The sequence below is a fragment of the Lontra canadensis genome, unplaced genomic scaffold (genome assembly GCF_010015895.1).
Source record: "Lontra canadensis isolate GAN:19392208 unplaced genomic scaffold, GSC_riverotter_1.0 scaffold49, whole genome shotgun sequence".
Lineage (NCBI taxonomy): Eukaryota > Metazoa > Chordata > Mammalia > Carnivora > Mustelidae > Lontra > Lontra canadensis.
Window position 1 is genome coordinate 8,080,471 of NW_022631043.1, and position 16,203 is coordinate 8,096,673.

Sequence of the window (16,203 nt, forward strand, 5' to 3'; positions counted from 1 at the left end):
GTAAGGTTTCATTCTTTTTCATGGCTGATTAATATTCTATTGTATATACACCACATCTTCTTTATCCATTCATCAGCTGATGGACATTTAGGCTCTTTCCCTAGTTTGGCTATCACTGATAATGCTGCTGTGAACATTGGGTTCAGATACCCCTTTGAATCTGTATTTTTGTATGCTTTGGATAAATACCTTGTAGTGTAATTTCTGGGTCATAGGGTAGTTCTATTTTTGACGTTTTGAGGACCCTCCACACTGTTTTCCAGAGTGGCTGCACCAGTATTCATTCCCACCAACAGTGGAAGAAGGTTCCCCTTTCTCTGAGTCCTCACCAACACCTGTGATTTCCTGACTTGATAACTTTAGCCATTCTGACTGGTGTGAGGTGGTATCTCACTGTGGTTTTGATTTGTATTTCCCTCATGATGAGTGATGTTGAGCATCTTTTCATGTGTCTGTTGGCCATCTGCATGTCTTCTTTGGGAAAATGTCTATTCATGTCTTCTGCCCATTTCTTAACTGGATTATTTGTTTTTTGAGTGTTGAGTTTGATAAGTTCTTTATAGATTTTGGGTACTAGCCTTTATTCTGATACGTCACTTGCGAATATCTTCTCTCATTCCATTGGCTACATTTTAGTTTTGTTGATTGTTTCCTTCTCTGTATCACAGAGTATTTGGAAATTCTCATGTAACATTTGTGGATCCCTGAGACTCTGCCCTCCCATCTGGAAGCCCAGATTGAGGATGCTTTCCTAACACTTTGTTCTTCTGAAATATCTGCATTTGGGCTTGAGTGTGTGTCCATCTGCAAATCTCTTCCCGAACTGCCTGTTGAATATAAGCCATGACGTTGTGTGTTTTCAGGATCTGCAGAGATTGCTGCCTCAACAAAAGGAGTAACCATGGTCCCGGCCGGTTTGAAGTCTTTGGGCTTAGCTGCGTCATCCACCAAAAGTGGCCTAGAGGAGACAACTGGAAAAGGTGAGTGGGAGCAGGCAGAGAAGCCTCTGTCCTCTCTCGGCCTTGAGATTCTCTGGATGGGTAGGTAACAAAGGCCTTTAGGCCATGGTGTCAAACTGTGACCTCTTCATTTTGGTGCGACTAGAAGGGACTAGAAGGGACCACTCCTTTCCCTCTTTCTGGCCCCCAAAGGAAGAGCTTGGCACCGTGCACAAGAAGCTGTTGGAAAGAAGGAAATATCTGGGCTTTCACTCCCTCTCCCTTCTCTCTCCTCTTGCCAGGGGCCCCACCAGAGGCCCTGCCCCTGCAAGGAGCTACAGACACAGGGGAGGGCTTTTTTAGTACCAGAGTGTGCTAACCTGCTGGACTCAAGACGTCCACAGGCCAGATGCCCCCGGGACGCCGGCTGCTGCGGGGCCTCAGTGGGACACAGTCACTCTATTCAGCAATCGCATGAGGCTGAGCACTTCTGGTCCCGATCAGCCCCCCACACTTCAGGGGGATTTAACCAGGAGTCTGGGCAGAGCCACAGATGCCTGGCAAGGAAGACACGCTCTCCGAAAGCCAAACCATGCCAGACAGGGTGTTAGACAGGGGGACTAACCCGCAGCAGTTTTCCCAGAAGAGCAATGGAGGCAAGGACACGGGGTTCCTCGGATGATCAGTACCCATCTGGATCATTGCCTGCCTGTGTGAACTCTGTCCCGATGTCCCCTCCTCTCCTGACAGCACTGTTTCTGATCAGCCTGTGACAGGTTCACCTTCCTGCACCTGGGAAGTAGGGACAACACACGGGTGATGCCTCAGCTTGGAGAGATGCTCTTTTGTCTGACATCCCGGTGCCCAGAAGAATTTGAATCTTATGGGTGTTACTGTGGGCAAGAAGGACGAGGCGAGCCAAGGGATACCCTGGACAGGTAGGGATGGGTGAGGGCGGCAGGCCAGGGGTGCTGACGCTGCCCGCATGAGAGGTGATAACCCTCCTCTCCACTGGGGACAGCTTCAGGCTTCACACCAAGCACTGCCTCCCGCGGGGCTGCTGCTCACGGTCATGGGCGGCTGAGGCTCAGGCTTGTCTGCACTCGTTCAGTGGCAAAGGGGCAGAGCCAGACAGATGCTGACCTGTGGATGTGGTGCTCCAGAGCTCCTTCAGCTCTAACCACAAGTACTGCCGATGGCCCTAAGAGAGTCCGTCTGCAAAGACCTTTCAGGAGACCCCAAATCTGCCTATTTTGCAACAACCAACATGTCGAATTGGCACACCCACCCAGTTTGCCCTGCAGGTGACCACATGAAAGTTACTTTCTCAATAACTTTTTTAAAAAAGATTTACTTATTTTTAGAGAGAGACCGAGAGACAGAAAGAGAGAGCGAGCAGTGGGAAGGGGTAGGAGGAGAGGGAGAGAGAGACTCCTAAGCAGAATCCGGGCTGAGTGCAGAGCCCAACAAGGGGGTTGATCTCAGGACCCTGAGGTCACAACCTGAGCCAAAACCAAGAGTTGGACACTTAACTGACCGAGCCCCCGCAATGCCCCAGCTTCTCAATAACTTTTAACTGCTCAATTTTATATCTGTCACTTTTGGAAGAATTTTCAGTGACCTCGTGCCTTGGTGAATCCATTCATTCATTTATGCACCCGCCCCACCACCCACCACCCACCCCAGGCAGGTGCACTCAACCCACCTTTCTTGAGCTTTTGCTCTGTGCTAGGCCCTATGCTGGGTGGTGGAGACACACAAATGAGGTTACACCTGAACAAAGCAGCATGCAACAAACTGCCAGTGCTCCAGAGGATCTGTGTGGTGCAGGAGACGGGCACGTCGACCAAAAGACCACCAAGATCATAAATGCAGCGGTCAAAACAGGGAACAGTGGAGGGGCCAACCTAGACATGAGTTGCAGGAATATTCCGCGGGTGGAGTTGATAGGTGTAAAGCCTGACTGCACGTGGGGACTGTCACGGCCCCTGGCCAGCGGGCTCTGCGCTCAAAATGCATATCCCTGGGATGGTGGGGCTGCTGAAGGAAAATCCACAGCTAGATACAGGAGACAGGGAAAAGACAAGGCCCGGTGCCATTAACACACAGGCCGGAGGGACGGCAGGACCATGGTGCATGTCACTTGCAGGTCAGATGGTGTCTGGTTGGCTATGTCTCTCCCCCAGACACCCACCTCCCTGGCCTTTCTCCCCTTGCCACTCACCGCCTTCCAGCCCTACCATCTGACCAAGTTCCACAGGGCATCCAGTAGAGAGGAAGCTAGGGGCTCTGCTACACAGGCCACCTTCAAAACTTAGCTCCCGCTGGGTGACACTGAAGATGCATCTATTTTAGCAGAGTGTACACCACACTGGAATCATAAGTGTGTCTACATTAGAAGTTCGACAATGTGGGCTCCACTCTCGGAACAGTGTAGATACTCCTGAGGCCATAGCACTCAGGACACAAGGCAAGAGGTAAAACTCTAGGCAGAAGTCACTGTGTGCTGTTGAACTCCACGGAAAGACAGTGGGGTTGATCCTGACCACTGGCCATATTTCACAAAAACATGAGATTTGACCAGCAGGCAATTAAGTTACAATATGGCTTCCCTGACCTCCACGGGGAAAAAATTAAAACAAAGCCATTGCCATGACCAAGGAAGAGTTACTCAAATTGATCTCATTTTCTACAGGGATGTCTTTTCAAAACCATGCATACTTTACATTCTGGGCAATTTGGGTGACTTTTAAGGGTCTTTTGATGATATGTGATTTCTGATTCACTTGCTGACTTCACATTTTCACTGAGATTAACTTTTCACCACCACCCACCCCAGGCAGGTGCACGCACCAGAATGTGTGGTTCAGCTGAGCAGGGCGGCCATGTGTAACTGACGCAGACCTCCAGCCATCGGCCACTGTGGCAGGCACAGTCGTGGGGCTCCCCCCAACACTGGCAACAGGGGAAGCCGATTCTTGGCTGAGCACTAACTCTACAAAAGGGCAGCCGGTCATGGTGGAGCCCTGCTCTGGCTGTGGCCTCTGACACCACGTGAGAGCGATCTGTGGATGGGATGCGTGGCAGTGGGAAGGTTTGGGGACAGTGGCGGCTCCTCTGGGCTGACGCCGTCACAAGATTCCTCTGGGTATCTATGGGCTGGGCACAGTGGAGACGGTGAGGCTTTATTAGGCCCAGATGGGGGTTGTCTATAAAGGAAGACACTGATTCGTTCCTGTATGGCTACGGAGGCCCTGCTTCATGCTGGATGCTTTCTTAGATGTTGTTCTTTATTTATGCTCAAGGTCATTACTCTGCTCTCTCTCAAGGCTAGGGTCCAAAGGGGGTGCCCTATGGATGTGAGATTAATCGTTCTATTAGGTAACAGGTTAGAGGGGGCAGGGCCACTGCTAGTCCATCTGCTACCTTCGTGTAAACTAAAAATGGTAACCTTTTCTCAAGGCTCTTTTTTCCATCTCAACAGATGCAAATTATTATCATAAATATGCAAATCATCTTTGCAATCAACAGAGTCATAATAAGAACACAAAGACTTTTTTTAATGGTAGGATGCATACAGTGTGACTGACACGGTTTTAGATGTGGTATCTTTGTGAAGTGCACAACCTAAACAATCATACATGGTGGTCCCGTGTGTGCCGGAACAGAGGCCTTGGCTTCTCTCCCTGCTGTAGGGTTTGTGGGAGAGGCAGGCCTTGAAGGAGTTCCTGCGTCAGCTGGGTTTTCCTTGGTCTTAGGTGCTGTTTTTCCCATCACTGCTGTGTGGAGCAGGTGAGGCGGCTGGGCTGCCTGCTCGGGAGGCTTCCTCGGTCACCAGTGCTGTGCGTGGACGGTACAGCCACGTGTAAGTGGGGGGGCCTGCTCAGAATCACAGGGGGTTCAGGCCTCCCGGTGCTGCCCCAACCACGTCTTCGTCTACAATGAGATTTAATACTCTTCTTAACCGCGACGCACACTTATTACCGATCCTGCCGAGGGCGCGGAAGTCCGAGAGCTAAGTCAGCGGCCAAGTCAGAGCTGGGCAGGAGCAGACCAGGAGCAAGAGAAACTGTGCTTATGGCGCGCCTGCCGCGTGCCCGCCGCAGCTCTCAAGATGGATGAACAGAGTCAGACCCCAGGGATCCTACGAGGAGGCACCGAGTCCTCCCTTTACAGAGGTGGCGGCAGAGGTCGCACTGTAGAAAGAAGTGGGTGGTGGGAGCAGGAGTGGGGCCTGGAAAACCACGTTGCCTCAGACCTTGAACCCAGTCCTTGCGCCGGGGGCTCTCATGGCATTTTGTTCTCTCCCTGAGAAGTGGAAGCCCTGTCCTGAGACCGCCCAAGGAGCTCCACGGAAAGGGAGTGGACCTGGCTGAAGGCAGTGGACCCGCAGCCTCCGTCCGCCCTCTCCTGGAGCCTCAGCGGGGTGTCTGAGAACCAGCACCCCTGGGAGCGAGCGTCAAGCTCATGCACCCCGGGGCCAGCTTTCCATGTCCAGCCCGCGGAGGCAGTTCCTCTAGGCTTTGCAGCTTAAAGTCCCTGCTCCCTGGAGCAAGTCGTGAGAGTCCTGTGAGGGCTTGTTCCCACCCTTGTGTTTCCTCCACGGAGGCCCCTCCCTTCCTCTACCCTCCCTCAGCATCGGCGGGCACCTCCCTGCCTCCTGGAGGTCCACATGCACCTGTCAGGTCCAGGAGCCCCGTGCTCACGTGTCACTCATGGCTCCTGCACTCACTCACTCGTTATCTATCCCACGCACCTCTCTTGGGAACTAGGAAGGCACTGATCAGACACAATCCGACTCAAGTGCCCCACAGCCCGGAGGACAGACAGATGCGCAGGTGTCTGCTCTCATCCCGGGTGGAAGTGCTCACGAGAGTGCAGGTGCCCTGGGAGCCGCAGAGGGGGTCTGAGCCGGGAGAGCAGGGCACAGGGTGCTGAAGAACTGAGCAGTCGGAAGAGGTGGCGAGGAGGGATCTTACAAGACATTGTCAGGTTCTCAGATGGCCACACTGGGTGTGGATGTTCCCGGAGAAGGGAAAAGAGGAAAACCAGGGCATTTGCGAGAACTTCTGGCAGTGTAGGAACAGAAAGGGGCACTGGGGGACGGCTGTGGCCAGGTGAGGTAGGGAGCTAGACAGACACCAGATGATCACCTGAGGTTTGAACTGTTGGGGCATGAGGAGCTGGGACGGGTATAGAGCCACAAGTGACAGGATCAGATTATTGTCATCATTGGATGTCACCATGCCGTGGGATCTCACCTGCTCAGCTGAAGGAGGCTCTTTCACTATCCCTGCAGCCTCAAGGAAGCCAGAAGCATGGCCCTGGGGGTCTGAACTCCGATGGGGCTCCAGGGACCCAGGTCAGCCCTCCGTGAGCTCAGACCAGTGTCCTTCACCACACGCGGTGCTGGGTCATGAGAACAGGGCAAAGCCTGCCCTGTGCTGTCTCGACATGAGGCCCAGAACTGCTCGGGGGAGCAGGCTCTCGTGTGTCTCCACTCTGCTCTTGGCCCCACGTTTGCCCACCCCTTCTTTAGCTTCCTTGTGTTGGAAGGCAACAGTGTAGGAATTTAGAGGGTCTGTGTGCTGAGAAAAAAAATAAAATCTGGCTGATATTTTACTTCATGGTAGGTTCAGATGGAAAAAAGTTGGAACAAATACTTCTCTAGCTTCATAGAAAACTACAGGTAAGAAAAGTATTTGCAGGAGGCATATCTAAGTACCTTCAACACATTACTTATCTGAGTCAGATGACATCCATCCCCGCCCCCAATGCAGGCAACATAAACATTCAAGAAATCAGGTAGGGTTGCCAGCAAATAAAAACACACTAACTAGAATTTCAGATAAACAACAAGTAATTAATTGTTCAGTATAAGTATGTCCCAAATGGATATACTTACATGAACATATTTATCTGAAATTCACATTTAATCAGGCATCCCATATTTTATCTGGCAAGGTTAAAATAGATTGCACAAGAACTTCCATACGACAAAAGGGAAAGGTCTGGCCCGGAGAAGTAAGGAAGTAAGATATTTAACAGTTCTGTCCAACAAACAGTTCTGTCCAACAAATATTTTCCGAGTGCCAACTCGGGAAACAGGGGTCAAGGACTGACTTAGGTGCTTGGAACACATGGGCTCTGCCACCAAGGCTCTCCATCCAGCGAGAGCGAAAGGTAAACACAGACACAGATGATTCATGCACAGTGTCATTAACATGCAACCTGCTGGAGAGAAGGAGCCATGGGTGGGATCTGATGGGAGCCCAAGAGGAAGGTAGTCCCCTTACCCTGGGGGCTCAGGGAAGCTTTTCTGGAGGAGGGGATGCCAAGGGGAGTTTTGACAAACAGGTATGAATTCACCAGGAGAAAGTGAGAATATTCCCAGCAGGGAGATCATAGACGCTGAATGTTGTGAGGTTCCCAGATGGTGGGTGGAAGGACAAGGCTGAAGGGGTAGTCGGGCTGGCCACATGCCGCCTTGCATTACATGTCTGCTACTCTGTTCTTGTCCTCTAAGGTGTGGGGCAGAGCCTGTGTGCAAAACTGCTTTGTGCCTGTGACCAGACGGCGGCCGAATGCATGGCCTCTGCCTCCTTTAACCAAAGCCTGAAGTCACTGGGCGCACAAGAGTGCCAGGGGCCCCAGCTGTCCTGCGAGGATGGCATGCCTGGGGCGCCTGCGGCTTCCTCCCTTGGTTCCAGCTCCGAGGAGAACAGCGAGGAGGCCACGCCCCGCACAGAGGGCCTGAGAAGAACCAGAAGATTTCTGGGAAAATCACTTGGTCCTGTGGGGACCAGGCGACAAGGCCCCAGAGAGATCCCTGGAGAAAGTAACAAGCGCCCCCCACAGTAGGTTCCTCCCATTACTGTCCCCTCTTTGCACCTCTGTCTCTGTCCTCCCGTCCTCAGCAGGGGCTCAAGGGTTGAAGAGCCGGCGCGCCCTGTGCATTGTGACACTTGTGAGCTCACACAGGAACGTGTTCTGTACTTCCTTCGGTGCACACTGGGGGCTAAATAAAAACTCCAATCAGTGTTGGCTTTGGTTTGTTTTGAAGAAATGCTATAGAGACTGGTGTATGAGTAGATGCCGGATGTAAGATGACAGAGCCATGGAGCCAAATTATCTCCACTCTCTCATCACTGAAAGCGATCTCTTCTTCTATTGGGGGAAAAAATAAAGGAATGTATTTAATCAATCTTATAAGCTCACTAGTGGGACACCAATAACCCAAGGATATGTGCCAGGGACTAACGACAGCTCTGGTATGTGCCTCTAAAAACACACCTGCCATTTGAGTTATTCCAAGAGGCAGATTAATATCATGGTAATTGTAAAAAGCCTGAAATCATACCCATCCTTCCATCCACCCACTCACCGACCCATTAGAGATGCTCCTGTGTCATCAGGCAGAATGTAGTGTGTTACCAGACACTCTCTCCGTATTCGATAGGAACACAAACTCGTAGGCTCACATCACATCCTTGGCTTCAATCCCTACAAATCACAGGTCTGGTAGTGAGAGGGGCAAGGGTCCCTGCCTGCTCCTCAGACTGATGGGAAAGCAGAGCCGCTAGAGTTCGGTGTGGCTGACCTTGCGGCAGGAAGATATTCTGAAGTTGGCAACAAAGTTAAGAAATTAAAAAGGTGCTGATGCCAAGCCAACAGGAGACATCCTTCCTTGCTTTCCAGCATGTGATGAGCAACTTTTTCCTTTGAAGACATTTTATTTATCTGAGAGAGAGCAAGCAAGCAGGGGAGAGGGAGAGGGAGAAACGGACTCCCCACTGAGAAGGAAACCTGATGCGGGGCTCCCTCCCAGGACCCTGGGACCATGACCTGAGCCAAGGCAGATGTTTAACCCACTGAGCCACCCAGCGCCCCATGATGAGCACCTTTTGATGAATCCAACACATTCGTACCTTTTTGACCAAGTGACCTTAACTAACAGCCAAAGCTGTGTTCTCCCAGAAGTGAACCCTCTGACATGAACTCGAGAGCAAGATTAGTAGCCAAGTGAGGGAAAGAATGTGTGGAGACTGAAGAAATAGGGCAGGAAAGGTAGCCAGTAAAGGGTGTCTAACCAAGCCAGTTACAACTAGAATACACTACACACTGAGAGGAGACTGATGGGGCTATCAGCTTCTGACAGATCAGCCTTTACTCCTGGAGAGGGTGACATCTCCTTCTGGCCTGCTGCACACAGGGGCAAAGCAGGCTCCAGGGCAGAGAAAGCCTTCAGGCAAAGAAATGCCGGTGCCAGCGGCCGGCTGTCAGTGGCAGAAGGGGAATTGGCTTCGACTCCTGCATGGCTGGCTGGCTCCTCCTACCTTCAGCCGGAAGCGAGGTCCCAAGAGTCCATTCCCAGTGCCAGGCTGGCCACCTGTGGGGTAACCGTGCCTTCGCCACATCTTCGCCGGTGGCAGCTGGATGTTGCTCAAGAGAGTAACAGAGCTGACCTACTTAGCTCTGGTTCCCAACCAGAAAACCTCCTGTGGACGACCAACCTCTTCTTCAGGTGTTTTTCTGCTCTCCAAGACCGCTGCTGGTGCTTCATCTCCTCTCCTCCAAGCCCCCGTACCCCACAACCTTGTACTCAGCTCGAGACTCTGTAGGACTGTGAAGAGTCTGAGATTTCACCTTCCTTTCAACTAGTAAATTCAACTTTGTTTATGGATGCTGGCAGAGCACACGAGGCACCCCCAGGTCAGAGACAAAGGCTTTATTGTCTACAGTAAAGGCAGTAGTCAGAGTCTCCGTATTTCTGCTGGTCCCTCAAGCTCTGGGGCACCACAGAGAGCAAAGTGACACCTCCACACAAGGTGGGCTTCCTTACCCAGGAGAACCAAGTTTAGGGATCCGAAACTACACACTGGCTATTAGCCTGCTTGACTGTTAACCCCAGAACATTTTTTTTAAGCAGGCTCCACAACACAGGGCTTGAACCAACAACCCTGAGATCCAAGACCTGGCCACTTAACACTTAACTGAGCCACCCAGGCACCCCAAAACACATCATCTTTATACGTAAGACTTTATATGACTCTACAAAGTGTTACCTGATCAACTTACTTTATAAGACTCTACACCCCATACTTTATACGTAAGTAAGGTCTGCCCCTGGCTCCAAAGGGTGACACCATTCCTACTTTCCTAGAGTCAAATCTGTTTGCTAGAATACATTAAGATAGTCCAGAATGGAGGCTGTTGGTGTCTGCATGCTCACATGACATGCACAGATCCATGGAGAATTGTCTGGCAATAATGGTCTCAGCTAACATTTCACTGAGAAAACTGAAGGTTTCCAATGGGAATGCCCTCCTCTTTCCGGCTGCCAAAGCTACAAAATTACTGGCAGTCTCTCTTCCTTCTTGTTACAATTAAGTGTTCTCGACTCAGATCAAAAGTTAATCCCTTCAACTACGCTGTGTATAATGAGTGTTCTATTGCCTTCTCTGGATTGATTCCTGTAAATATTTCCTTTTCTTTAGTGAGCGAGAAAAGCGTGCACATGGTGGTGGAGTGCCGGCGGCGGGCTGGGGGGGTGTGGGAGGGAATGGAGGGAAGAGAAGGAGAGGGAGAATCTTAAGCAGACTCCACGCCAGCTGGGGGCTTGATCTCATGACCTGAGTCGAAATCAAGAGTCAACCCTTAACTGATGGAGCCACCCAGGCCCAGTATTCCCTTTTTTAACCAAGTTATTCCGCTTCTTCTGTATCAGTCTAATCAGCATGCAAACATACCCAAAAATCTCCAATCTTTAAAAATCCTTGACTCCTTTAGCAAGATGAGGGAAGCGTGGAATTGTCAATCTGATGCTCCTAGCTTTGGTCTCCTCCTTAAATGCCAAACTAGATGGTGCTCTGCTGGGTACTGATGACCTGACTCGATGTCATCCAATGTCTACCTCTTACTCCACACGCTGCTGTGCTAACCAGCCACACGGGCTCTGACCTGCCTTGTTCACAGAGGTGGGAATTAACAACGCCTGCCTTCCGAACTTCTGTTCTTCTTGCGTTCTGACACAGGACTTCTCTGAGAAGGAAGCATGGGGCACTCAGCGCTCAAGCACACACAATCCAGAAATGGGGGGGAGGGGTTGCTGCCAACAGGCCACCCTTGACCATGAAAGGGTACATGCTTCCCCGGAGTTCATCACCAGGGCGGCCAGATCAGAGTTCACAAACCTCCTTATTAGAAACATCCAGCAGGGGGCGCCTGAGTGGCTCAGTGGGTTAAGCCTCTGCCTTTGGCCCAGGTCAAGGTCTCAGGGCCCTGGAATCAGCCCTGCATCAGGCTCTCTGCTCAGCGGGGAGCCTGCTTCCCTGTCTCTCTGCCTGCCTCTCAGCCTACTTATAATCTCTATCTCTCTGTAAAATAAATAAGATCTTTAAAAGAAAAAAAAAAGAAACATCCAGCAGGACGGACCTCCAGTCACCTCCAGTGATGGACAGTTCCTACATAAGTCCTCTTCATGAGCCTTTTCTCCTTGCATTTCACAGTTCCAGGCCCTGGCCGGGTTTGCTGGGATCACAGCCCAGAACAATCCCCATGTATAAGCCTTTCAGTGCAAGTTCTCCTAAAGCAGAGACTGTGGCTCAAAGTGCAAGTAAAAGTCAAATTCTACAGGAGGAGGAGGAGACGGCACCTGATGCTCTACCTTGGCTCTACTTTTTCATTCATATGAACTTGGTGCTTGAAATCGGTACTTCTCAGAACAGCGGATGGGATGCGACAAATTAAGGCTGGAGACAGCATGGGACACAGCACATAATGCAGGTTGCTGCTTCTACACCGCAGCTTCCTGGAGGTGGGATAAGCAAGCCAGGGTGGCCCAGGGAACCAGAGTCGTTATTTTTTTACTTAGAGGCTTTGTGTACATTATACAGGTAGAGAGGATTGAGATGCAAACATTAAAACTGATGCAGAGAAGGCCACTGTGCTTTCCCAGCTCACACTGCTGTAAGTAGTGAAAAGAAAGCTCTGCCTGCACCACATCTTGTCATGACCGGCAGTTACGGCCCCGAGTCTTCCGTGGATGTGCGGATGCAGCCACCTGGCAACTTGAGTTTTACTAAAGCTCTTCATTTTTAACTAAAGCCAAATATTAAATAAACTTAATTCAGTAAATGTCATAGCTATATGCATATCTGCATATCTGCATGTAGCATATATAGCATATCTGCATGGCCAGAAGTAATCTGATTTTGTTTTATTGCTTACATATGACTGCACAGTGTATCTTCACATTTCAAAAACTCACCTTGTTAGATTTATTGCATATATTGGCATGACTAAGACAAAGGAGTTCCATTTTCAGATAGGAGGAAGAGAAATGTTAATTGCTGGTAAAGTGTGGCATTACTCTATAAGATAATGAGTTCAGAAGCATTAGGGGGTGTCTGTGTTCTGTGCACATGCAGGTAAACGCCAATGACAATCAAATTCTGTATAAACAGTCGAAGTCAATACAAATATAAGGAAAGTTCATATGTTAGCTATTCAATGTCAAGGAAAAAAATGAAGCAAGTGTATGCAGCATAAAGAGAATGAGTAACAGTTTATTAAGAGTTTTAAATATCTACAAAAATATAGCCATACGGTGAACTTCAGCAAATCCTAAACTTTCAGTCTCCAAACTGGCTATAAACGGAACACAGCCATTGCCCAGCAGGAGTCCTGCAATCTCCTGAAAAGGACAAACCAAAGAAAAGACCCACTTCTTGGGAATCATTGCTAACAAGACCAGTTCAGTCATCCAGGATATATCGATGTCTACTGTGGTTTAAAAACAACAACAACAACAAGAAAAAACCTGCAAACCCCACACAACAGTTTACAAATAGACCAAGAGAAAGATGTGATAAACATTAATTCCAACGGTTTTCCTTTACATGCAATACATGCATTTTTTAAACTACAGAAAAACATGAAATTTTGTAAAGTTTGTTTGCATGAGTGCAAGTGAATATAGATCTCCTTTACTTATACTATTAAATTATATATTTTTTCATACAAAAGCACACAGTGTTAATCTATAAAATGACATCCAAGTGGATGATGATTGTTTTTGAATGTCCCCCTGCTTAGATTTTTTTAAATGCACAAAAATTAATATACTTCTTTAAAAATACAGAAGAAAAAAAGAGAAATAAAAAAACAGAAAACTTGACCTGTCATATGATGACACATTTTACCCAATCAAGAGGCAAACTTACAGTGACAGCTGCATGAAGGCCATTAATACCTGCGGTATTATTCTGAAAACAAAGTCTCGTTTACTTACATTTAACACACTGCCCAGGAGGGCTGCGTATCATTTTATGGGTTTTAATGACTAGGATCTTTTGCAAGATGTTTCAAGATGCTGTAGTAGTTCAGTTCATTAAAAAAATCTGGGGTATGCTTTTTCTTTGGTCACTTCCTGACTTCTTTCTGTTTATTGTACAGGTGCCTAATAATCATAAACACGAATTTACAACCTGCCAATCTCACTGTAAGTTTTCAAACAAAAACAAAAGCTAAAAACTGAATTAGTTTTTGAGCTACAATTTTTGATATGTATTTTGCTCTTTGTAAAAAGAAACTGAATCTGAAGAGGCAATACAATTATAAAGAGGTTATTCTATAAAAATGTCCTATGAGAATTTTATAAGACTTGCAAAGAAAGTTGTTCATTTTTGCTGTTTGATGGAATTCACTAAAATGCACATAATTTTAAGAAAACACTACAGGTATGTACCCCACTTGTGTAGGGTACATACATGACCTTGGTAGCTTAAATCAACAGAGCTCACAACTGACGATCCTCAGCACACTTGATTGCTAAAGCCACAGGCATTCTTTTCAAATGTAATAGAATAAATCCTAAACAGATGCATACAACTTAATAGTTCAAATCTTACAAATCAGAAGTCCATCTGGAGAATTCTCTATGAAGATTTTAAACAATGCACAATATAAAAATGCAAATAATGTGCTTTTGATAGAACTCAAAATGTACACAGTCTTCACAGGTGAACTAGTAGCTGTTTTAAAGGTCTTTTTTTTCCTACACTAAATATAGATCTGATTTAATTAATGGAACCACAGCAAAATATTACTATAATTTCAAAGTATAGTCTGTAAACTAATACATCTTATGATGTAAAAAAATATTGCACAGTTTGGAACACCAAGAGTAAGCTCCAAGCTTCTCTCAAGTAGAATGGTCAAACTCTTGGCAGAAAACACAGTATTACAAGAACTAGACACTTTTAAGTATGGCAATTTTAGGGTTGGTCATATTCTAGGAATATTACTCAACAGATGTCTCATTACCATAAACAAGTTGAGGAATGCCTATTACATGTTATTATAGATCACAACATCTAAAACATGGGGACAACAAGCCACAGAACAGTTTTGCAGCCCCAAGATTAGCAATATATTTGTATGTATTTGCTTTTGCAGATAACCAAACACAAAAGCAATTCTATTTCTAAGCAGTTGTGTAGATGTTTAAGAAATACAGTAGATACCTGACACATCTTCAACCCTCTGGAGGCATAATATTTTTAAAAAATTACCTGTTTGTGAAAAGTTTAAAATGTACGGTTTAACTATGGAATAATGGGACATCAATATATGTCCAACTTTGAAAGCCAACAGGAACTGCAAAAGAAATGATCATGGCAGAAATCCACCTTTAGAAGTATTCTAAATCATAGACGGCTCCACCATGTCTAATGTGGTATGTGCCAAGCATTTGGTTGAAGTCTCACTGTTATTCTCAAGAATTATGTTAATACGCATTAAGTAAACTCTGAAAACTCAGCATGGCCTTAATTTTTCGGCTTTAGATCCTACACTGAGATCTTCGTGAGCCACTCAGTACACACACAGATCTGGAAACTTCATCTCATAGACTGGGACGGACTGGTACTGGGCATGCCCAGAAGTAATGGTCAGTGTTCCTGATGGACTGGGAGGAGGGCTGTAAGAGAGAACAAGCCACAGTCAACAGAAAGCTGTTCATTTCTCAGAGCACTCTCCTAACTACCTGCAAACAGCAAAGTGAGACACCCAGCTTCGTTGTGGGCTAGCTACAAGGCTATATGCGGGAAAAGACCACAGCGCTATCAAGCTGTTCTTAAGTTGAACCAGACATTTTGAGTATGTGTGTGTATAATTTTTTCTAACAGGATTAAACCATACCCATTCTGGTAAGCTTGCTCTGTTTCACGAGCAGAAAAATCTTTTGTATGTCTGCATATTGTCCTTTTTACTGACAGCATGGTATTTCATCATGTGGATACACCGACTGATCTAATCCAGGGGATAAATGCAGGTTCATTTCCACTTTCCAGTATTATAATGTTCAGAGGTCTTCTCTTATATATACATCCTTTTTATCCTAATTGTCTTACAAACACAATTTCTTAAAGCATATTCATAATTTTGACTTTGATACATATTGCCAGAATTCTAGTAATTTATACTTTCAACACTGGAATATACTTGTTCTCTTTTTCTTTTTCTTCTTCTTTTTTTTAAATCTCTGCCAATCTGGTGGCAAAAGGGGATTCATTCCTATTTGTATTTTTAATTTTTGGGTTATTAGTAGAGCTACATATCACAAAGACATCCACAAAAGACTCAGTATCCTTTTTGTTTCTTTTAAAACAAATTGTCTATTTGAGTCCACTACCTGTATTTATACTCAGGTGTTCTTCTCTTATCAATATGGGAAACCAACTTTTGTTTTGTTTTGTATGATACTAATGCTTTTCCACAATTGTACTTTTAGAGTCTCAATCCTGTGCTTTGGGTTTTATTTTGCCAAATGCTTTTTAAAAACTTACCAAAAAAATCACTTATGATTTCTTATGACTAAAACTACAAATTTATCTGCAGAAAACTGGTATCTTAAAGATAATAACTCTCTATTCAAAGCAAGGTATGAGTTTTCATTTGTGAAGTATTCCTATACATATCTCAGAGATTTATAGTTATTTTATATGTTCTATATAGTTCTTTAAGTTTGTTAGTGTCTTATAGTTATGAATATATGGGAATACATTTTCATTACCATTCATACAGTAATGAATTTAATTGATGTATGCACAAATATTAACTTCATATAATTGTCTAACAGTAAACTTAATCTATTCAGTTGTTTCTGTTTTTCTGCTGGCAACTAATTAATTATTTGCAATCTCCATTCCAATATTTGTAATATCCCCCCCTTTTTTTTTACTGAGGGATAATTTTCAGAGTG

General features: G+C 46.6%; 2 protein-coding genes across 4 annotated transcripts in view; one reads left to right on the plus strand and one right to left on the minus strand.

The window, feature by feature from the left end:
- OC90 (otoconin 90) overlaps window positions 1–7,913 on the plus strand; it is a 29,894-nt gene extending 21,981 nt beyond the window's left edge. The window contains exons 10-13 of the mRNA XM_032873439.1: window positions 864–980; window positions 1,705–1,876; window positions 4,697–4,803; window positions 7,465–7,913. Of these exons, the coding sequence (XP_032729330.1) occupies window positions 864–980; window positions 1,705–1,876; window positions 4,697–4,803; window positions 7,465–7,799 (731 nt within the window). The 3' untranslated portion in view covers window positions 7,800–7,913. The remainder of the gene's footprint in view (window positions 1–863; window positions 981–1,704; window positions 1,877–4,696; window positions 4,804–7,464) is intronic.
- A 4,563-nt stretch (window positions 7,914–12,476) lies between these two features.
- The window catches only part of EFR3A (EFR3 homolog A), a 105,778-nt gene continuing 102,051 nt past the window's right edge, over window positions 12,477–16,203 (minus strand). For all 3 annotated transcript variants that reach the window (XM_032873517.1, XM_032873516.1, XM_032873518.1), the window contains one exon: window positions 12,477–14,919. In XM_032873517.1, coding sequence (XP_032729408.1) covers window positions 14,814–14,919 — 106 coding nt within the window. In that variant the 3' untranslated portion in view covers window positions 12,477–14,813. The remainder of the gene's footprint in view (window positions 14,920–16,203) is intronic.